Consider the following 23,076-nt stretch of genomic DNA (forward strand, 5'->3'; position numbering starts at 1 on the left):
GTGAATCTATGTGGCATGCTATTTAAAAACATCCCAAACAAATACGAAAAGAATTTCCTTCTCAACACCTAAGAATTTTCAATAGAATTGATATAAATGTGTCCTAGCTCATTGAGAGAGTTAAAAGATGATATTGATAAGATTTTAGTTTTTCAATGGAAGGTCTATTTTTTTTTTATTTATATTTGTATTTAATTTTCATATGCACTATTTTTCTACACGCCCAAAATTTTCTAATCGGGTTTTTAAACTGCTGACAAAAAAGTAATTTGAAAACCCTGTTTTTTTCATAACAACCAAAATTATATATAGGATTGCCTACAATTTATTTAACAACTAATGTTTTGACTCAGTTAAGGGTTATTTCACAAAAAATTTGAACCATTTTTATTCAACACAGTAAACAAAAAATCATGGTAATACTACATGTGGGAAGTGGTAGATGTTTTATGTCAGAAAAAAATGTGTAATTTTAATTCTGAAAATGTGTACTTTTACCACTTTTTTGGTGTAATGTAACCTTTTTAGCATAAATTGAGGTAAAATTACATCATAAAAGAAGTAATTTACATTTTTTTACAGTGTAACTTTAAATAAAGTTTACAATAACTTCTGTGTAATTTTTTTTAAACAATTTGTAGTCCAAAATTACTCACATTTCGTCACGCATTTATTTGGAGATGGATTCTGAGTTCAACGTCAGTTTTAGATAAAATTCAATCAAATAAGTGTGAACTTCAATTTTTTTATTGAGTTAACTTAACTTAAATCGTTTAATCGTTTAAACTATTGATGAGTAGATTTGTTTTTTATTTATTTTTTCAGATTTAGTTAAATTAATTTAAAAATGTTAAATTTGACCAAAAAAATAATTTTAAACTTTATTTCAGTATCTGTTTGTTTGATAGAAATGTGTACAGTCATCCCACATATTCGGAACACCCACAAATTCGGAACACTTTTGTGATAATTTGTCAATAGCATGCCAAATGCATATTTTCTCTTGACCCTACTATTTTTAGGACCTTTATTTGTACATTCTTAAGCTCTTTCACTTGTAAAAGTAGTACTTTTTGAACAAAAACAGCATTTCGAGACTATTTTATTCAGTGCAGCAAAACACTGCCTCCAAATTGCCTGTTCCATAATTGTGGGATGTTATTGTGCCTCCCACAATTGTGGAACACCTAAATTTAACTGATATTTTCACAAAAAAAGTTATCAGGCCATGGATAAAACATCACTAAGCTTGAGTTTCACTGGTTGCAGTTTGTTAAGTCATTATTTTGTTATAAATATGTACTCATGGAGAGAACCAAAGTTTGTTTACATCCGTAAGAAAATAGTGTTCCGAATTTGTGGATTTCAAGGGCCAAAGTTTTTCTTCAAAAACTTGATATAAAAGTTAAAATTTGTAGTTTTTTTGATACAGCATTTGAAAGATCGCAAGAAAAGCTTTCAAATGAAGGTAAAAGCAAATCATTAAGTTCAATTATCGATTTGCTATGATTTTTTGAACATTGGCCGATCTGTAAACTGTTCCGAATATGAGGGATGACTGTACGTGATTTTACATGTTAATCTAAGGAAACTCATGTCAGAGTATTTTCTTTTAGATTTTTTAAATTGAAAGATATGAAGAGATTTTTAACATTAATTTCACGTTAAATTTAATATTTTTTATGCTGATTTTGAATGAAGATAACCTTAATTTCTGTTTAGAATTGAAAACAATTCATATTTCAAATTCACACTCATTTCGTCACCAATGCATTTACTCAGAGATGAATTCCGAGTTGAATGTCAGTTTTGAATAAATTTTATTTAATTTGAGTATCTTTTTTGTTGAAGAATTTAACTTAAATCGGATTTTTGCTTAAAGTTTTTTTTTCAAATTTCTTTAAAAAATGGACCAGCAATGAGTTATAAAAAGATTAAAAAAACGAAGTTGACTTTATAGCTGTCGGCCACCATTGCTAGTACCAACCACTAGTGTCTTCCTTTTAATCTACAAGGACTTCGCCGCCCTGGGCTCCTAAGTGTATGAAAGTATGGCACGGAGCGACGGCGCCGAATACTCATATTTACACAAAGAATTTTAAAAAGATTAATTTGGGTATATTTTGCGAAAAAATAGATAAATTTCACTCAATAATCAATAATTCATAAATTGGCTTGGATCTATTCTCTGATATTTAAAAAAAAAACATTGTGAAGGTAAATTTGTTTCTTGGATTTTTTTTTATTCGATAAAATAATTGTAAGAAAATATCGTAATAAAGGAAATTTTACTCAACTTTCATCAATATGACAAGGGAAATTTCCCATAATATTAGTGATTTTTACCGTCATCTGACATTGGTCTCAATACCAAATTTTTAATAAAAAGCGGTTTTCAACATAACTTGATTTATTTTTGATTATGACCCTCAAAATGTCATAAAAATTATAAATTATTCAAAATTCTGTTTAGAGGTCTGGCCAAGCCCTATTTTTTTTCGTAAATTTTACTCAATAACGGTAAAACATTACATAAAATTAATCAAAATCTGACAACGACAAAAAATCTGATTTAATTGGGTTTTGTATACCATTCTGCAAATTAATAATTAAAAAAAAATTATACACAGAATAAAATTCTGAACAAAATGTTTAGATCAGCGTAAATTTTGCTCATTTATTTTTTTACTCACATTGATAAAAATCGAGTAAAATTCACCCAAAAACTACGCTCAATTTTTAGTAAAAGCGATTTTGACTCATTTAGAGTAATTTTCGTGAACGGTGAGAACACGCTAATTCAAAATGTTCAAAATAATTTTTGATTTCAAATATAGTAGTGCCTCTCAAACAAGTGATTTGAGTTCAGAGTTTGAGATAATTTGACGCAAAATTAATAGTTTTATTATTTTAAATTCAAAAAAATTAAAGTCTAAATTTGAGTACAATTTATACAAAATTGTTCCTAAACGATATTACCAAAATCTGCATGCCACTCAAATCTGGATTAATTTTACTCAATTTTGATTGGAAATTTATGTTTAAAGAAAATTATGACACTTGCCTCAAAACTTATATCTGGAAAAGATGAACAACTTAGCCTTTTAATGTTTTGTTGTTATTTGTGGTTAATTTGCAATGGAAAGATATTCAGGGTTATTCTTAACATAATTTGTTTAGCTCACTAGGTTTGCCAAGGGTTTGTCCAAAACATTAATTAAGGTTCCTGTTTGTAGATGGAATTGCTCTCCAGCTTGTTTTTTTCATTATCGTTAGTTTACCAGCGAATTAAAGGTGCAGAGTTTCTTTTTTTGATAAGCTATTGACTTGATCAAATGTGTGCAATTCCGGCGCGAGCAACCGTGTTTTGGTGATATTTTTTAAATTTTGATTTCAAAGCCTTTTACCAAAAAAAGTACAGTTCACCATCACCCAACTGCTCATTGCGCGCCTCGTTTTTAATCACAGTTCTACTCCAATCAATTAAAAAAGAAGCAACAAATTAATAACTAAAATATCCCAGCTTTAAAATCAGGCTCACTTGTATTGATTAAAAAACAAATCTTTTAACTTTTTTTCTGGGGAAAGCCAATTTCAAATAATCGTAATCGAAAATTTGGGCACCAACACCGCGCGCGTCGATTTCTCAAACAAATCGACAATACGTAAGCAATTAGAAGGAAGCAGACTTGGCACGCACACTTTCTTTAGCCGCAAACGCTCACAAATACACGCACAAATAGAGGGAGAGAGGGAGAAAGATCGCTCGGCCCACAAGCTCACGCACACAAACACACACTCGGAGGAGGAAGAGAAGCATTCACGCACACACCTCACACATTTTCGACGAACACGGAACGGATTCGATTTTTTAACCAATAGCTGTCGGGTTCTCTTACACTTACACACCCCTAAATCATCATCATCAACGGCGGGTTCGCGACTCTAGTACTTCGCCACGCCCCCTTTTCTCTCTCGCAAGGGAGCGGGTGGGAGGTACTAGATTGAACCACACGCTCTACGTACCTTGGCTTCACGGATCAAACGGCCACCGGTGAGATTGACCTGTTCGATTTTCGGCGCCCGCTCCATGGCCTCGCCCAGCATGGTCTGCGCGGGGACGCGTTACAAACAGTGGACAACACAATTTGAGGAAGACGACGACGGACGACAGTTTTGAAGTTGTGGTGGTGTTGTGTAGTGTAGTGTGGGTTGGTTGCAGTAGTAGAATTGATGGGGTAGTTTACGAGATGCGAAGGTTTTGGGGAGGGAAGGGAAGAGAATAAATTGAAATGATTAGTTCGAGGTTCGTACGCTAGGTGGCACCGTCCTGGGAGGTACCAGAATGCACTAGTTTGGTTATGTTATCTGTTAATTCTACCGACTATTAGAGCGCGTTTTTAAACTGTCCTGAACCAGTGTCTGCCATTGTAGAGTGTCTCGTGTTCATGCGTTGTCAGTTGTTGTGTATTCTTGAAGGTAACGTGTGTGTACTCGTAGTTATACTATCTACTCTTTGGGACTTATTGTTTATGCCGAATTGCAGTACTAGAAGAGCAGTTGTTGCGATCGAACACCAGAGCTACTAACCTAATCTAGTACTGCAATTCGAGCACTATTTCTAATCAAACTTCTAGGCGCAGTCAGGGTTAATTTCGGCCCTCGTTCCAATTGTGTGTGTTACTCATTAGTTCGGGAGGACTACCCTAAATCGTTAAGGTAATCTGTTAGTCATTGTTCTCTACGCTAGGTGTTGCAGTTATTTCTTCGATTGGTAAGTCTACTTTGTACTAGATCTGAACTGAACTTCAACTGTTTGTGTTTTTATTGCGTGTGTATTCGTGAATTCGTGTCTTGAAATAGGGGCGGAAAGAAGAACCTTACTCCTGGACGCGAGATACAAGGTTGGACAAATCACACTAGATAGAAAGGGAGGTCAACAGTACAACAAAACTTGGGTGTCATCATCGCCCTGTTCCTAAAAACAACCCTTTGGATGCTTTCAACGTCGTCAAACCTACGCTTTTCGTCATAAGAAAGGCACAGAAGCTGAAATCGGGTAAGCCAGCATTAGACGCGGCGGGTAGGTACTTACATCCAGCTCCCGGGCGGAGGTCGCCGTCGGCAACGCTTGCAGCTTCTCCGTCTGCTTCTCGACCCACGTCTCCTCGACGACGATGCTCGTCTGCAGGTTCTTCATCAGCCCGATGGCGGTTTCCACGCTTCGGAGGCTGGTTTAGGGGAGGGAAATTAAGCGGGTTTAGCGGTTTTGACTTTGGGATGTTGATTTGAGCTCGATCAATATCGAAGGGGTTGTCTCCAAATGACTCGCAATAACTTGCAGGATCTTTGTGGAGTTCCCAAGGAAAATTCGAAATAGTGGGGACATTAAAATGATCTATGATATTGACGGTGGGATAGTTTGTAAATAACGTTGTCTACAAACTATCCCAATGTCTAAGGTATTGAAAGGTTCGTTGTCCCCATAGCTTTAAATCATTTTTTGGATCTACAGAATGGCCTGGGAGCAAAACCAGAGCAAACGGTTTCTGGTTTCATGGGCATTTACAGTTTTATCATTCAGATATCGATTTGTACTCGATCAATATCCAATGTTTTTGCACCAAATGGCTCAATCTAGCAGGCAGAAGCTTTCTAATGGTCCCTTGTATGATTTGGAATAGTGGGGACATGGAACCGATCAATACCGTTTGCTACCGACGAGTAAGTAGATTGAAAATCTACAAACAAGCCTAAATTCAAAGGTCTTGATCGTTTCGATGTCCCCATTACTTCGAATTACCCCTGGGAACTCCAAAAAGGTCTTGTAAATTTTCTTGACCAAGTTGTCGTAACCACTCCGATATTTACCCCTTTTAACCCAATAACCCAAACTCACCGTTCGGCCAGCTGGCCGCAGATGTTGTTCCAACGCGAGTTCAGTCGCTCGACGTTGGCGTGCAGCCGCTTAAGATCCCCAAGAACCTTCGTTGGCACACCCATGCGACCCAGCTGATCGGCCGAGTCGTTCATCTTGTCCATTTCCGGCTGTTGGGCGGAGATCGTCTCCTGGATGGCGGACAGCCGCTTGAACACCTCGTACAGACCCTCCTGGGAGGAGGGCAGTTCCAGCTGACGGGACAGCTTGCCTTCCAGGTCGGAGATGACCTGCTCGTTGTCCTCCAGACCAGCTAGAGCACCTTCGAGCAGCTTCAGGCGATCGCCCTGCAGGCCAGCCTGGGTGTTGAGTTCCTTCCACAGCTCGAGCAGGTTGTCGAGGCTCTTCTTGAGGGCGGGCGTCTTCAGCGTGATTGTGCGGAATGTTTCCTGAAGGTGGCGCAGGTCGGGCTCGAGGAGGCCGAGGCGGCGCTTGTAGTCGTCCAGGATTTGGACGGCGTGCTCGAGCGAGTCCAGATCGCGCGGCATCGGCGAAAGGATGATGTGGTCCAGCTCGCGGGCCATCTCCTCCAGTCGGGTCTTGAGCGAGATGCATTGCTCGGTGAATATTCGACTCGCTTGTTTGCTTTCCTCTGCAAGTTTGGGAGAAATAATTTGTATTAGAAGGTGATCTTGTCAGACGATCGTACGATCAACCTCGGAAAGACCTGAAGCGAAACACTCCCTTCATGGTTTCAACTAAATAAATTCACTTTTAACACTCCGAAAGTCAACAAAAAGAGAACTATTCGCTTGCGTTCCGCCACAGTCGAGAACCAACTTGCAACTAATCGTCGCGATCGTTCCGGATCGCGAATCTAACCTCAAAAACGCCCCCACAACAGTGCAAGACGAAATTTGATCTCAATCAATAGACCGTTCGTCCGTTTTGGGGACAAACGAGAACAAACGGACCATTATTCTTGACCTTCTGTGACAATTAAGAAACATAAACATCGACAAATAGAGCAACGCCAAAAAAGGATCGCCCGACTCAATTATTTAATTGACGATCCCCAACCGTGGCGGAAACGCATAATTTTAACTGCTCGTCGAACTAATCAAGAGCGGAGTAATTTGAGATTTGCTCTTTTTTGGCTCGACTCGTTAAAACCTACCTTCTGCTCTGGCACGTTTCTCGAATTCATCAAACAGTCGGTTGACTTCGTCCATTTCGCGGCGCAGCCGTCGCAGCTGCGGATCCGCCGGATCTCCCTCGGCAAGCAGCTTGTCCGCGTCGTCGTTCAACGCCCGCCGAATCGCCGTCCGCTGCTCCGCTCCCATCGCCAGGAACTGCTCAAAGTCCCAGCCCTTGACGACCTTGATGGTGGCGAAGATCATGTTCTGGCGCAGTCGCAGCTGCTTCTTCTGCCACAGCGCAACCGATCGGTCAAACAGGCGCTTCAACCGGTCGGCGGCCTCGATCGCTTCCTGGTCGGGCGGAGGCAACAGCAGACACACTCCATGAACCGACCCTTCAACTCCCTTGGCCGTTTTCACGCGCCACTTGACGCGCCCACTCGTATCCAACAGCGTACACGACTCGTTCTGCTCGAGCGAGATGTTACCCTGCTTGTACGGACAGATCGTCTGCACCGTACACTGCCGGTTCACCGGTTGCTTCCGCTGCTTCAAAGGCACTATCGTCGTGGCCTGGTGCTGCAGGTGGGCCACCGTCTCGCCGAACGCGTTCAACTCCTCCCTCACGTCCTGCATCCCCCTCAACAGGCCCTCGCCCTGATCCAGCGAAAACTCCGACTGCGAGTACTTGGTGTTCAGGATGTCGTCCCGCTTCGCCAGCCAGTTCTCCGCCTCCCGGATCTCGTCGTAGAACGAGTGGTAGTCGGTGGCGAGCTTCAGGTGGCGCTCCAAACACAGCGTCAGCTGCAGCAGCCACGACCACTGGGACTTGAGCGCCTGCAGGTGACCCTCGATACACTTGGAAGCCGGGTGTTGTTGGACTAGAAGGTCTTCTCCGCGATCGAGGATCGTCACAAAGTGCATCTCGCGCTTCTCCAGCTCGGACATGAGGTTCTGCGGGGGAAGGAAAAGTGGGAAGTTAGAACAGAATTTTATTGGTAATACAGGTGATCACATCAAGAAAGTAAGAAGCAGCAAGAAAATGAAGAAGGATGAAAAGGTAAAGCAGACACTAACATTCTACATAAAAACAATGCTGAAAGAAGTAGATCAATAAATAATATTGTTGTCTTGAAATCACAATTGCAATGCAAACCTGAGTATTGCTAAGGCTACCGGCAAGACAGTGAGCAAGAGAGCAACTCTCATCGCTCTTCTGGTTGCTCTGCCTTGGTGAGAGAGAATTCTAAATCAAATTTCATTCTTTCATTAAAGATACATGATTTGTTGATGAAATCGCTCCGATTTGATTGATTTCACAATGTTTACAAACATTGGCTATTTGTAACAAGTGACGTTTCATCTGTGAATGTATTAGTGAAGTCGAAACTATTTCCACGATCGATTTATTTCACACGGAGAGACCGTGCCCAGAAATTTTAACAATTAAAATTGTTGATTTTACTTTCGTAAATTTTAACAAAAACGTACTTGTCACTGCCAATTTTCAGTTAAATAAACCAAAATTTAGTATTAATTTAATAACCTGTTTGTTGAAAATGCTAAAGGCAAAAAGCTAACAGATTTCCCGAACTCGAATGAACGTGCTCGACTGTTAGCTTTGGTTTTAGGAAAATCAAAAATTTTGTTGGTTGAATATAATTTATATTTGGTTGAATATTTAAAAGATGAACTTGGGTTTGTTTACGTCTGTCATTTGAAGTCAGGATTCGAACGAGAGCGGTCGATTTGTTGAGTTTGTGTTGTTAATTATGAAGTGAGAGGATGTGAAAGGTGAAAATTACACTATTTAGCTAATGTTGAAGTGGTAAATCAAAGTGTTGCAACTGGGGAGCTGGAATTGGTGAGTAGGTTTGTTGATGATTTCTTTGCAGGTGATAATTTATGAAGAGCAAGAGGACAGCCTTCGCCATGAGGACCTCCAATGCGAGTGAGTTGAACACGTTATAAGAATGTTTGATGGAAAGAGAGGGCAGTACACTCAACCCCCGGTGGATGGTCACTTTTTCGTTTGACACTTTTTTAGTTTGTACCCCGTTGGTTGGTCAAAGTCAAACTAAAAAGTGACGAACTGTCACTTTTTACACGGCGCTCACGTATACTATCGAAACAATCGTTTGGTAGTGTGTGTGAGCTCAGTGTAAAGAGGGTGTCAAACTAAAAAGTGACCCCGTTCGTTTGACAACAGTTGGTGTCAAACCATCGGGGTTCCAGTGTAGAAGAGAGATGCGGGCCAACTCTTCACGGATAGAGTAGCCCGGGCAAATTTAACAAAATGTTGGTTAATCCAATAATTATGGGTTTATTTTTGCACAATAATTTATCTACACAGAAAAAAAAATGATGGTAATATTCATCAGGAAATAGTGACAGATATTGTGGCAAAAAAAAAATTAATTTTACCCCAGAAAATGATGAATATTCATCAGTTTTTGATGAATATTCATCAGGTTCACATTTTTAAACATTTTTTATGTAATATTACTCTAAAAAAGAGGTAATATTCAACCTACCAAATTTTCAACATTCCAAAATTCAACTTTTTTTTTCTGTGTAATGTGATTCTTATTAGAAAACTGAATCATTAAAAAGCTTTGTGCTTACGACGGATAAAGTCTTAATGAACCATTATTTTTTTTCAGAATCATCAATTATTAAATACATAGAAATGTCATGTGTACACAACATAAACAACATAAAAAATAGAGATGAAGAAAAAAATATAAAAAAATAAAAATATATAAAATATATAAATAAAGATAATTATTATCTTAAAAGTATTGTTGCAATACGACTGCTCAATAAACTGGTAAGTTAAACTCATAATATTTTGTTCAGGAATCGGAGTACGTTGAATAAATTGAATCAAATGCAGTGAAAGTGTGTTGCCAAAATTATTTTTTTAAATAATGCAAGCTTGGTAAGTAGCATTATTGATATTTCTTCTTTCCTCAATATAATTTTATTTATTTACGTTCCTTTTTTCAGTTTATAGCTGAAATTAAGAATTTTGTATTAAATTACTAATACATTTCATATGTCTATTTGCAGCAAAATGTTCACTTTAATGAAAATTCTGTGTCCAACCACAAGAAAAATAACTAAACCTGAGTCCATTGTAGATGATGATGACTTATCGGATGATTTCACAGTGAAGGTAAGTGGATACAACACTTAATTTTATACAACATAATAAAAATATAAGCTTAAAACTTGGTGAAAATTTTGCTCGATTTCTATTTTTCAGGAATTCATGTTAAATTAAACATCTTTTTTAAATATGTTTAACAAAATTTGTTATATGCTTTTTTATTATTTTTAGTTCAATGCAACGTAATTTTTAAAAACATCAATCAAACTTTACATGTTTTATAACAACAGTTAAAAAAAAGTTTTGTTTTGATGCTTTTTAACAGTAACTTAACAACTTCATGCAAAAAAAAAAAACAAATTAGTACAAAACGTTCAAATTTCAGGCAGAATAAATGCTAAAATAAAAACACTCAGCATTAATTTGTGAGGCATTATTACAAAATTAACTGCAAATTCAATAAGAATATTGCTAACAACAGCTAATTATTGACTACATGTACGAATATTTTTCTGTATTCAAGTAAGACAATAGTTAAAATATAGCTAGAAATTCGGCCCAGCCTATATCGTTAGATAATTGAAGAAAATATATATCAACACTTACATAAATTATGTCTAATTAAGAAATGTTTTGTTATAAAACACTAATAATTTGCTGCATGCAAAAATATTTCGGTTGATACAACGAAAAAAAATTGTTGAAAAATAGTTGAAAAACATTTCCCAGCCAGTTTTTAACAGAATATTCCACAATATTTCAGCTGAAAACAAGAAATTTTTAGTTAATTTTCTGAAAAAAATATTCTAGCAGTCGACTGCTAGAATTTTTTTCGGCCATTTAACCAACAAAAATGGCAATTCCAAGTATTTTTTTAGTTAATTTTAATTACCGGTGGTCAGCAATTTCGGGTTAACAAAATCAACAATCGATTGTTGAAAAAAAGCTGTGTAAAAAATTAACCCATACTTTTAGTTAAATTAACCAAGATTTTCTTAGATTTGCCCCGGCCGGTCTCTCCGTGCACTAGTTTCTTATTAAAAAGAGAAGAGATGCAGAATTTCTCTCTCAATGATTGCTCACTCTTTTGATAAAAATTCTGCTAATTGATTGCTCCATATCAAGAGTAAACTGGAGCAAAGAGCAAAGAAGAAAACGGGAGAATGCTAGAGGGAAGGGAGTTGCTCTTTTGCTCTCTGTCTTGCTCCGAGAGTTCTCAGAATAAAACCTTCAAAGCTAAAGGAATAAATCATGTAAAGTTGAGGTTGAATTTCGCTCCAAATAAGTCTAATATAAAGTTACCAAAATTAAGATAAAACGTATAAAAAATGCATTTTTCAAAAGCATGGCTGTGGAGTCGGAACCAGATTAGTAGTCAGAGATGAGTAGGAGTCGATGAGGTCGGTGATGTTATTTCTTTCTGTTGGTTATTTTTAGAGATTAAGGTTAAAATTAAATATTTTTATGGAAGTCTCCACGATCGAAGTCGCAGTTAAGAGTTTTTTTGTTAACTAGAACTCGGTATATTTGAAGAAACTGGAGTTGAAGTTAGAGGACAGTAGACGTTACGGTGTCGTGAGAAAACCGAGGCTAGGTCTCGGTAGCCCTTAGGTGGTTCTCCACCCCGAGACTAGGTAGCGCAGCCCTGATAAGGCTGCCTACCGAAAACGAGGATCGCGAATGGCAAGAAGATTGGATATCCGGAACAAACGGACGAAGCCCATTGAAAAGCACATCACCGATTGGCGACTCGGTTCTTGGAACTGCAGGTCCCTAAACTTTCTGGGTTTCGAACTCGCTTTGGCGAATGAGTTGCAACCTCGCAACTTCGATGTTGTTGCACTGCAGGAGGTGTCCTTGGAGGAGAAGCAGGTGCTGGACTGGCCAGGTCAGCAGACCAATTCCAGATTCTTTCTGAGCGGCGGCACGGACAAGAAGCTGGGTACCGGCTTTATCGTGAGGGGCAAGATGCAGGATCGCGTGTTCGGCTTCACGGCGATCAGCGAGCGGATGTGCAAGTTAAGAATACGAGGCCGGTTCTTTAACTATTGCATTATCAACGTGCACTGCCCCCACGAAGAAAGACTCTGACGAAAAGGAAACATTTTACGCGAAGCTGGAGGAGGAGTACGACAGCTGTCCGCGTCAAGATGTGAAAATCGTCATTGGGGACATGAACGCTCGGTTCGGCAGAGAGGAAATGTTTCGACCAACTATAGGCCCTGAAAGCCTACACATGGTCACGAACGACAACGGCCAACGCTGCATCGACTTCGCAGCCTCTCGTGGAATGGTGATTAGAAGCACTTATTTTCCACGCAAGGACATCCATAAAGCCACCCGGAACTTCACCTGATCAACGGACGAAAACGCAAATCGACCACGTTCTGATCGACGGCCGATTCTTCTCGGACGTAACAAACGTGCGCACCTTTCGCGGTGCGAATATTGACTCGGACCACTACCTAGTTGGATTTGACATGCGCTCAAAGCTGTCGACGGTGTTCAACCAACGCCGAAGCCGGCGGGCCCCTCCGTTCAACACCGCGTGTCTGCAGAACGGAGATGTGGCCCACAGTTACGCGCAGCAGCTGGAAGCGAATCTGCCAGGTGAGGAGGAACTTGGCGCAGCCTCGCTCGAAGATGGTTGGAGTCGCATACGCTCAGCCATCGGCAGTGCAGCGGAAGCCACACTGGGTAGTGCGATCCGAGTCAGTCGAAACGATTGGTACGACGACGAGTGCCAGCGGATTACCGCCGAGAAGAAGGCAGAGCTGCCGGCAAGGATCGGTTACCCGGTGAGCTCTTCAAATATGGAGGAGAGAAACTGGCGAGGGCGCTTCACTGCGTGATCTCCAAGATCTGGGAGGAGGAGAAGCTACCGGAGGAATGGATGGATGGTGTCGTGTGCCCCATCTACAAAAAGGGCGATAAGCTGGACTGCGGCAACTACCGCGGCATTACGCTTATCAACGCGGCCTACAAAATCCTCTCCCAGATCCTCTGCCGTCAGCTGTCACCCCATGCAAGGAGGTTCGTGGGGCCCTACCAAGCGGGCTTCACTGGCGCGCGCGCCACCACGGACCAAATATTTTGTCTCCGACAAATCCTCGAGAAATGTCGTGAGTACAACGTGCCCACACATCACATCTTCATCGATTTCATGGCGGCCTATGATACAGTCGACCGCGAGCAGCTATGGCAGATTATGCACGAGAACGGGTTTCCGGATAAACTGACTCGACTGATCAAGGCTACCTTGGATGGTGTGATGTGTCACGTGCGTGTTTCGGGGGATTTAGCGGAACCCTTCGGATCACGCCGAGGGCTGCGGCAAGGTGATGGCTTATGGGCTATCTACAATCACTTAGCATAGAACATCTAAGTAAAGTAGTTACTTAGGAAAGTACGCAACTTACGGCCGTCATCCACAATCAACTTAGAAATTTTGCTGGGCTGATATACGTTGCTATGCAGTTGTTTGTTTACCTTTGATATTGAAACGTCAACTTACCGTAGATTTTGAAATTTTTCAAACCATACGTCAGTTTCTAATTTGATTACTTTTCCATTGTAGAAGCTCGGCTTCATTTCCATTGATTCAAATTCCTAAGCTAAGTGAAATTTTCTAAGCTAAGTGATTGTAGATAGGCCATTATCCTGTGCGCTTTTTAACATCGTTCTTGAGGGCATCATTCGAAGGGCGGGCATTGAAACGAGTGGCACGATTATGAACAAGTCTTACCAGTTGCTTGCTTTTGCCGATGACATCGACATTGTGGCAAGAAACCTGGAGACGGTGACGGATGTCTACACCCGACTGAAGGTACAAGCAAGGCGTGTAGGACTTGGCATGAATACGACGAAGACGAAGTACATGAAAGGAAGGGGTTCGAAGGATGTCGGCCCCCCAAGTCTCACCCCTCTAACTGTGGATGGTGATGAGTTGGAGGAGGTGAGCGAGTTCGTGTACTTAGGATCGCTGGTAACCGCCGACAATGACACCAGCAAAGAGATCCGGACTCGTATTTTTGCTGGAAATCGTGCGTACTTCGGATTACGGAAAACCCTTACTTCGGATCGAGTGCAACGCCGCACGAAGCTGACGATGTACAAAACACTGATTAGACCGGTAGTCCTCTATGGCCACGAGACCTGGACGATGCGGCAGGAGGACGAACGTGCCCTTGGAGTTTTCGAACGGAAGGTGCTACGAACGATCTACGGTGGAGTGCAGGTGTCTGACGGAGTGTGGCGACGACGCATGAACCACGAACTGCACGCGTTTCTTGAAGAACCGACCATCGCCACCCAGGCGAAGATCGGGAGGCTCAGGTGGGCCGGCCATGTCGCCCGAATGGACGAAAGCCAGCCTGTCAGACTGCTATTTGACCGCGCTGAACCAGCTGGCGGAACAGGCAGAAGAGCAGGGAAACCGCGCGCACGGTGGGGAGACCAAGTGAATGGTGATATCCGGAAGATCTGTAACCTGGGAAATTGGAGAGTAGCAGCACAAGACCGAGAAAGATGGAAGCGTCTTCTTGCTACAGCACGCGTACCTGGTGCGCTATGCTGATTGGTATGGTATGGTATGTAGACATAAGGTCGAATATACATTTTTCAATGAACTTTTATTTTTATTTTCCCGTGTTTGAAATAATAAAAATAAATCTAAATTTTACTGAAACAACAATAAATTTGAATGAATGAATAAAATAATCTCTTTTTTAATGCATTGAAATAATTTCGATTGCAATCTTTTTCTTAAAAATGTTATTCAAGAGCTGCTTACGTTTAAAGGCTGATACGCAGATGGGAAGGAACGCAAAACTCCATACAAAAAAACGCCCAAGAAACGGTCAAGGAAAGGGTCACGAAAAGATTTTTCTTAAGCGGTACGCAGCTGAAAAGTAACAGAAACGGAAAGATTGCGTTTGACGTTTCTTCGCGCGGTGCTTGTTTGTAATATGTTTTGATGAAAAAATCAAAGAATTGTAATTTTTCTTTTTGAATGCGACTGATAATTACATACGTTTTAATAATTTTGTATTGAAGATAATAATATTTAAAATTCCCGCCGAATCTTAAAAAAGCAGAATATTGAAACTAAAAGGACAGATTTAGTTTTTCGGTCGAAATGGAGTAAAAAAAGAAGTTGTCTTTATAGATGTCGGCCATCGTGTCACCAACAATTTATTGCTAGTACCAACCAGCTACCTCTGGATTATGAGTCCCCTGCACTGTCCGATTTATCCACACTCGCGGGGCCAAAATGAAGTAAATCAGAGTGAAATTAAACTTGACAATAATCATACAAATATCTATGTTCTTACTGAAAATACAATAAAAATCTGAAATTTTGAAATCCAACCAAACAACAAATTCAAAAATGTGAAAAAAACAAACATTTCAGAAATTTCAAATAACATTTTTTTAAATAATAAAGAAAATTTCAACAAAAATCTGAAATTTGGAAAATCAAAATTAAAAATATGCAGAATTGAATAATAATTTAAATTTTTAACGTTTTTATAAATTCCATAGATCAAAAATGTTAAAATTCGAAACGAATGTACAAGTCGAAATTCCAAAAGTTTTAAAAATCGGAAATATAGAAATTCGTAAATACAAATTTACGAAAACCTCGAAATTATAACAATCAAAAACTCTATTTCTTCCAAAATTAAAAAATCTAGAATGAAAATTTCAGAATAAAGAAATTAAAAAAATAAGAAGTTTAAAAAAAAATTAGGAATTTAATAATTAAAAAATTAAAAAATTTAGAAATTTAAGAATTTAAATATTTAAGAATTTAAGAATTTAAGAATTTAAGAATTTAAGAATTTAAGAATTTAAGAATTTAAGAATTTAAGAATTTAAGAATTTAAGAATTTAAGAATTTAAGAATTTAAGAATTTAAGAATTTAAGAATTTAAGAATTTAAGAATTTAAGAATTTAAGAATTTAAGAATTTAAGAATTTAAGAATTTAAGAATTTAAGAATTTAAGAATTTAAGAATTTAAGAATTTAAGAATTTAAGAATTTAAGAATTTAAGAATTTAAGAATTTAAGAATTTAAGAATTTAAGAATTTAAGGATTTAAGAATTTAAGGATTTAAGAATCTAAGAATTTAAGAATTTAAGAATTTAAGAATTTAAGAATTTAAGAATTTAAGAATTTAAGAATTTAAGAATTTAAGAATTTAAGAATTTAAGAATTTAAGAATTTAAGAATTTAAGAATTTAAGAATTTAAGAATTTAAGAATTTAAGAATTTAAGAATTTAAGAATTTAAGAATTTAAGAATTTAAGAATTTAAGAATTTAAGAATTTAAGAATTTAAGAATTTAAGAATTTAAGAATTTAAGAATTTAAGAATTTAAGAATTTAAGAATTTAAGAATTTAAGAATTTAAGAATTTAAGAATTTAAGAATTTAAGAATTTAAGAATTTAAGAATTTAAGAATTTAAGAATTTAAGAATTTAAGAATTTAAGAATTTAAGAATTTAAGAATTTAAGAATTTAAGAATTTAAGAATTTAAGAATTTAAGAATTTAAGAATTTAAGAATTTAAGAATTTAAGAATTTAAGAATTTAAGAATTTAAGAATTTAAGAATTTAAGAATTTAAGAATTTAAGAATTTAAGAATTTAAGAATTTAAGAATTTAAGAATTTAAGAATTTAAGAATTTAAGAATTTAAGAATTTAAGAATTTAAGAATTTAAGAATTTAAGAATTTAAGAATTTAAGAATTTAAGAATTTAAGAATTTAAGAATTTAAGAATTTAAGAATTTAAGAATTTAAGAATTTAAGAATTTAAGAATTTAAGAATTTAAGAATTTAAGAATTTAAGAATTTAAGAATTTAAGAATTTAAGAATTTAAGAATTTAAGAATTTAAGAATTTAAGAATTTAAGAATTTAAGAATTTAAGAATTTAAGAATTTAAGAATTTAAGAATTTAAGAATTTAAGAATTTAAGAATTTAAGAATTTAAGAATTTAAGAATTTAAGAATTTAAGAATTTAAGAATTTAAGAATTTAAGAATTTAAGAATTTAAGAATTTAAGAATTTAAGAATTTAAGAATTTAAGAATTTAAGAATTTAAGAATTTAAGAATTTAAGAATTTAAGAATTTAAGAATTTAAGAATTTAAGAATTTAAGAATTTAAGAATTTAAGAATTTAAGAATTTAAGAATTTAAGAATTTAAGAATTTAAGAATTTAAGAATTTAAGAATTTAAGAATTTAAGAATTTAAGAATTTAAGAATTTAAGAATTTAAGAATTTAAGAATTTAAGAATTTAAGAATTTAAGAATTTAAGAATTTAAGAATTTAAGAATTTAAGAATTTAAGAATTTAAGAATTTAAGAATTTAAGAATTTAAGAATTTAAGAATTTAAGAATTTAAGAATTTAAGAATTTAAGAATTTAAGAATTTAAGAATTTAAGAATTTAAGAATTTAAGAATTTAAGAATTTAAGAATTTAAGAATTTAAGAATTTAAGAATTTAAGAATTTAAGAATTTAAGAATTTAAGAATTTAAGAATTTAAGAATTTAAGAATTTAAGAATTTAAGAATTTAAGAATTTAAGAATTTAAGAATTTAAGAATTTAAGAATTTAAAAATTTAAGAATTTAAAAATTTAAGAATTTAAGAATTCCAGAAATTTTTTTTTAACATTTGTACCAGCCTTATTTGATAATTTCCAAATTTCCTAACTTCCTAATTTCCTAGTTTCCGAATATCCTAATTTCCTTATTTCCTAATTTCCATACTTCCAAATTTCCTGATTTCTTAACTTCCTAAACTCCTAATTTCCTAGTTTCCTAATTTCCTAACTTCCTAATTTCCTGATTTCCTAATTTCCTAACTTTTTAATTTCCTAACTTCCTAACTTCTTAATTTCCTAATTTCCTAGTTTCCTGATATCCTAATTTCCCAATTTCCTAACTTCCACACTTCCTAATATTCTAATATCCTAACCTTATTTCTTAATTTCCAAATTTCCTGACTTCCTAATTTTCTAATTTCCTAATTTCCTAACTTCCTAATTTCCTTACATATTATTTTCCTAATTCCACGATTTTCTTATTTCTGAATTTCCTATTTTCCTTATTTCATAATTTCCTAGCTTCCTAATTTCCTAACTTATTAATTTCATAATTTCTTAACTTCCTAACTCCCTAAACTCCTAGTTTCCTAATTTCCTAACTTCCTAATTTTCTAACATATTATTTTCCTAATTTCACGATTTTCTAATTTCTGAATTTCTCATTTTCCTTATTTCATAATTTCCTAGCTTCCTAATTTTCTAACATATTAATTTCACAATTTCTTAACTTCCTAACTTCCTAAACTCCTAGTTTCCTAGTTTCCTAATTTCCTAATTTCCTAACTTCCTAATTTCCTAGTTTCCTGATATCCTAATTTCCTAACTTCCTCACTTCCTAATATCCTAATTTAATTTCCTAACTTCCTAATTTCCTAGTTTCCTAATTTTAAAAATTTCCTTAGGGGAAGGTGGGGCAAGACGACCATATGGGGCAAGAGGAACAATCGCTCGTACGGTCGTAATTTTTAAAATTTTGATTATTTCCAGTATGAGGAATTGTTGTTAGCAATGCAATTAGCTGATTCTACTACCACATAACCACCAAAATGGCGTAAACGCCACGGGGCATAAGATTTAATGAAGTTTTTTTCAAAACCTTAGTTTTCTTATAATATTTGGGAAGTACAAAATAAGGCTTAGGGTTCGTTTTAAGGTTCATTCTATCATAATGATATTTTTCGAAGATCATTAGTGTCCCTACCAATGATTTGCACCTATTATAAAGTATGATTAAACTTTTGGTTATTTTTGTTGAGAGCTTTTAAAAAATCTTTTTCAGGTGGGGCAAGTGTACCATATGGATTTTTAGTATGGAAAAAATACGAATTGCTGCAACAACATTTTTTATTGGGAAATAAATACATAAAAGTACTTAAAAACTGATAAACAATTGTTTAGAACAATGTTCCTACAAAATATGATGATATTATGAAAATTTAGTATTTATCATCTAAGTAATAATTTTTGTTTCGTAAAAACGATCAAATTTTTAGTAAAATATTATTACTTAATCTAAAAATGAAAGAAACGTTTCAAATACATTGTAATCTGATGTATCTAAGTGATAACAGTTGAATTGTTAGCAAATTAACATGTTGTTTCATGCATTGTTCCTCTTGCCCCAACGGGTTGTTCGTCTTGCCCCACTAGTTGAGTAGAACGTACGGAAAATCAAAAAATTTAAAATCAATTTTTTACATTAAAAAACAATTTGTTCTAACAAAGTCTTAGCCAAGACCTGGAATAAGATGATTATAAAAAAATCCGATACATTTTTGAACGTTTTTAATGGATTATTACGAGCATTACCTTAGCTTGTTACACTTGCCCCACTTTCCCCTATTTCCAAATTTCCTAATTTCCTAACTTATAAATTTCCTAATTTCCTCATTTCCCAAATTCCTAACTTCCTAACATCCTAATTTCCTTACATATTAATTTTCTAATTTCTTAATTTCCTTGTTTCATTATTTCATAGTTTCTTAATTTTCTTATTTTCTTTATTTTACTAATTTGCTAATATCATAATTTCCAAATTTCCTAATTCCCTTGTTTCCTATTTTCCTAATTTTTTAATTTCCTTATTTCATAAGTACATAGTTTTTTAATTTCCTTATTTCATAATTACATATTTTTTAAATTTCAGTTTTTCTTGTTTTAGAATTTCTAAATTTGCTTTTATTTATTGATTTCTTAATTTTGTTTATAATTGTTGTTAAAAGTTTTTGAACAAACATTTTTAATCTATTTAATTCTAAGTTTTGAATATTTTTAATCTTTTTATTTTTTCCTCGAAAGAACCTCAAGCGCGCACACCGTCAATCGCGCTCATACCGAACTGTCAACTTTTCTTGGGGGGGTCACGAAAAGAACACGCAACTTTTCTTGACCGCGTTCCTTCCGATCAGCATACCGTACTTAAATGAGTGATTAATCTCACAAAATCATTACTGAAACAAGAATAAATTATATACGAGACTGGAAAAAATTACAATAATGTTTTAGAAACAAGTTAAAATTATATTCAAGGAACTTTAAAATAAGTTTGAATAAATTTTCAAATTTTGTTTTAGTCTGCACATGTTTAAAAGAGCAAATATTGTAGACTATTTTACTGATACAATGGGATGTCCTAGGTCATCCAAGGACTTACAAAAGTTAAGTCATACTCGCATAGCTTCAGTGAGTACGGTAGACTACTTTGTTGGTATGTTGGAATATTTAGGTCATCTAAGAACTACCTAAGGTAATACTAAACACTACAAGCAATGAAATATACACGAGGAATGGCGGAATAACTCAAATTTTGGGGGATAGAAACAATCAACATTTAAGCCAAACAAAAACAAAACTTGTCAAGCGGAATGACCGAAACATCTCGACCTCGTGTACTTACTTCATCACCATTTCCGTACGAACGCTTGAAAGTAGACTTTGGGTTAGATTTTTGTTTTCGCAGTTAGTTACGATTAAGGGAGAAACCCGAAAGAAAATCGCGTTGATGAAATGAAAATTGGAAGGATTTTGATTAGAAAGAAGTAAAACTCAATAAGAAACTTCAAAAAGAAAAAGCTCTCGACTCACCTCATAATACCGATGCACGGCGGACAGATCCAGATTCTTGTCCGCCCAGTCGCGGCTAACCTCGATCTGTTCGCGATCGTTCAGCCAGCTCAGCTCGGCGGTCGCCGCCGACAGGAACAGCTGCAACGCGTCCAGATCGGACAGCCGCTTCGTACTCGTGCTCAGCAGCTCCGCAAAGATCTTCTGCAGCTGGCTGAGCTTCTGCTGGTACAGCGTCAACTCATCGCCGCTAAAGTTCGACTGGTGCCGCTCGCACTGGATGATCTTCGAGTGGAACTGGTCGATCACCTTGTGCTCGTGCTGGTGCCGCTCCAGCTCCACCTTCGCCGACGGCAGATCCGATCCGTAGTCGGAGGTAAGCAGTTGTTTCTAATGGGGAGAGATTGAGGTTAGTTCTGGATACAGAAGAATACTAGAAGACCTTACCAATTTGGTTTGACACCACTCGGTGTACTCCTGGACGTCGCGGAAGTACGGATTCGTGCCAATCTGGCGGGTTTCGGTCACGACGCGGGTTTGCTTCGTGATGGTCGTCTCCTGCACGGGGTAGCTCATGCCGGACAGTTTTTGTACTAAGCTAGTGTGGAATGTGGTGCGCAGCTGGGACCACCGCTGGTGCAGTTTTGTGACTCTGCGGAAGAAAATAGAAGATGAGATTAGCCTCTAGTTTTAGAAATAAGACTCGCTAAACTCACTTTTTATGCAGGTCCCCTGCCTGTGGGTATCGACCGTCCTTCAGGTTGTGACAGTCGTCGTTCATCTCCTGGAGCGGCTGCTCCAGGTGCCGGATGTCCCCCTCCAGCCCCTCGACGATGTTCTTCGCCTCGACCGGGTGCAACCGGTCGATGCGGCGGCTCTCCTCGGAGATTCTCGTTTCGATCTTGGTGATGACGGTTTCGGTGTGCTTGTACTCGCGCTGGACCTTGTCCGCCAGCTTCTGGAGCCGCTCGAGCCGCTGCACCTCCTGCTGCAGGATCATGTCCCGGTCCGCCAGCGCCGACATCAGCCGGTGCCACGCCTTCTCGAGCGATTCGGGCCGCAGCTCCGTCTCGACGTCCACTTCGCCGCTCTCGCCGACTGACGAATTTCGTCCTTCGAGGAAGTCCACTTACATTTCTACCAGCCTCCTCCTAGATTCGATAAAGACAGTCCGTTATGTTATGTCCGCCGTTGTCCCCGCTGGGAGGGCTACATCCTTCGCCTCGGAACCCGAATTATTCCAGGTCCGATCTCAGAAAGGCCCGCCATTCAACTCGATTCAGGTTCGCTGCGGTGGCGAAAGGCCGCGTTCTCTCTGCAGGCACCCCGTCCCTCCCCTCCTTTCTGCCCCCCCGGCAATATATTCCCAGGTACATGCCTCTGCTTTGGGTCCAGCTCCCCGGTCACCTCTCCAGCACTAACCCTCCGCTGGCATCTAAGTCCCCATGTCCCCCCCATCGAAAAGCACCATACCGGGGTGGGCTTCCTTTAATGGGGCCGTCTTCCCCCTCCCGGGACCCCTAACAACCCACAACCCGTACCCACCCCCCCCCCCACCATTACAATCTTGGAATTTACATTGACTTTATTTCATCTATGGAGCCCCCTCGTTGGAGTACGACACGTCCTGGGGGGGAAGGATGGGAAAAAAATAATAAACAAAACAGTTCTTTATTAATAACTTACCGACAATACATAATACTATATAAACAATAGCGTCTGTCATATGAAACACGTCCCCCCTAATTTCTTCATCCTCCCTTGCCCCCAACGCTAAGCCGTTTATTCTATAAAGCGGGTGGAAACAAAAGGGTCCCCTTTTGAAGGTTGAAGGTTTCCATTGGCGGGCTTTGCGGGTCACAGTTTTTTGGGAGGAAGAATGCCCCCGGCAAACTTAACAATGGGATGGCAATGTCGGCAGCATGTTTCGGGTTTTGCGTTAATCCCGATTCAAAGTGAATAACCCTCGAAAGCTATGTCCCCCCCCCTTGGTAAATGGGTAGAAAAGCGGGAGGCCTATTATTGTATTTCCGAAAAATATAAAATTAAAAAAAATAGCAATTCAAGGTAATTATAAATAATATGTAATTTCTTTCTGTTGTTACATAAAATTTCGTAAAATATTTAATTGGGTTTATTCAAGGGTTTCCAGCATCGTGTCAGTCTGGTCAGTAATCCAAAGTTACTTAAAAAAAACCTAAATCCCATTTTTGAATTCAAGTTTTTTTTACAAAAAACATTCAACAATCGAGCAAAATTTTC

General features: G+C 37.3%; 2 protein-coding genes across 2 annotated transcripts in view; one reads left to right on the top strand and one right to left on the bottom strand.

Annotated features, from left to right (window-relative positions):
* The window catches only part of LOC120415336 (dystonin), a 175,352-nt gene that overhangs the window by 82,525 nt on the left and 69,751 nt on the right, over positions 1-23,076 (bottom strand). The window contains exons 8-14 of the mRNA XM_052706987.1: positions 21,531-21,912; positions 21,262-21,466; positions 20,836-21,204; positions 7,056-7,971; positions 5,900-6,530; positions 5,096-5,231; positions 4,027-4,110 (exon numbers count right to left, since the gene is read on the bottom strand). Coding sequence (XP_052562947.1) covers positions 4,027-4,110; positions 5,096-5,231; positions 5,900-6,530; positions 7,056-7,971; positions 20,836-21,204; positions 21,262-21,466; positions 21,531-21,912 — 2,723 coding nt within the window. The remainder of the gene's footprint in view (positions 1-4,026; positions 4,111-5,095; positions 5,232-5,899; positions 6,531-7,055; positions 7,972-20,835; positions 21,205-21,261; positions 21,467-21,530; positions 21,913-23,076) is intronic.
* LOC128093134 (uncharacterized) lies at positions 13,811-14,718 on the top strand. Its single transcript, XM_052708948.1, has 2 exons — positions 13,811-14,423; positions 14,456-14,718. The coding sequence occupies exons 1-2, from the start codon at positions 13,860-13,862 to the stop codon at positions 14,519-14,521; spliced, it is 630 nt and encodes a 209-aa protein (XP_052564908.1). The 5' UTR covers positions 13,811-13,859; the 3' UTR covers positions 14,522-14,718.

Source organism: Culex pipiens, chromosome 2 (assembly GCF_016801865.2).
Source record: "Culex pipiens pallens isolate TS chromosome 2, TS_CPP_V2, whole genome shotgun sequence".
Classification (NCBI taxonomy): Eukaryota; Metazoa; Arthropoda; class Insecta; order Diptera; family Culicidae; genus Culex; species Culex pipiens.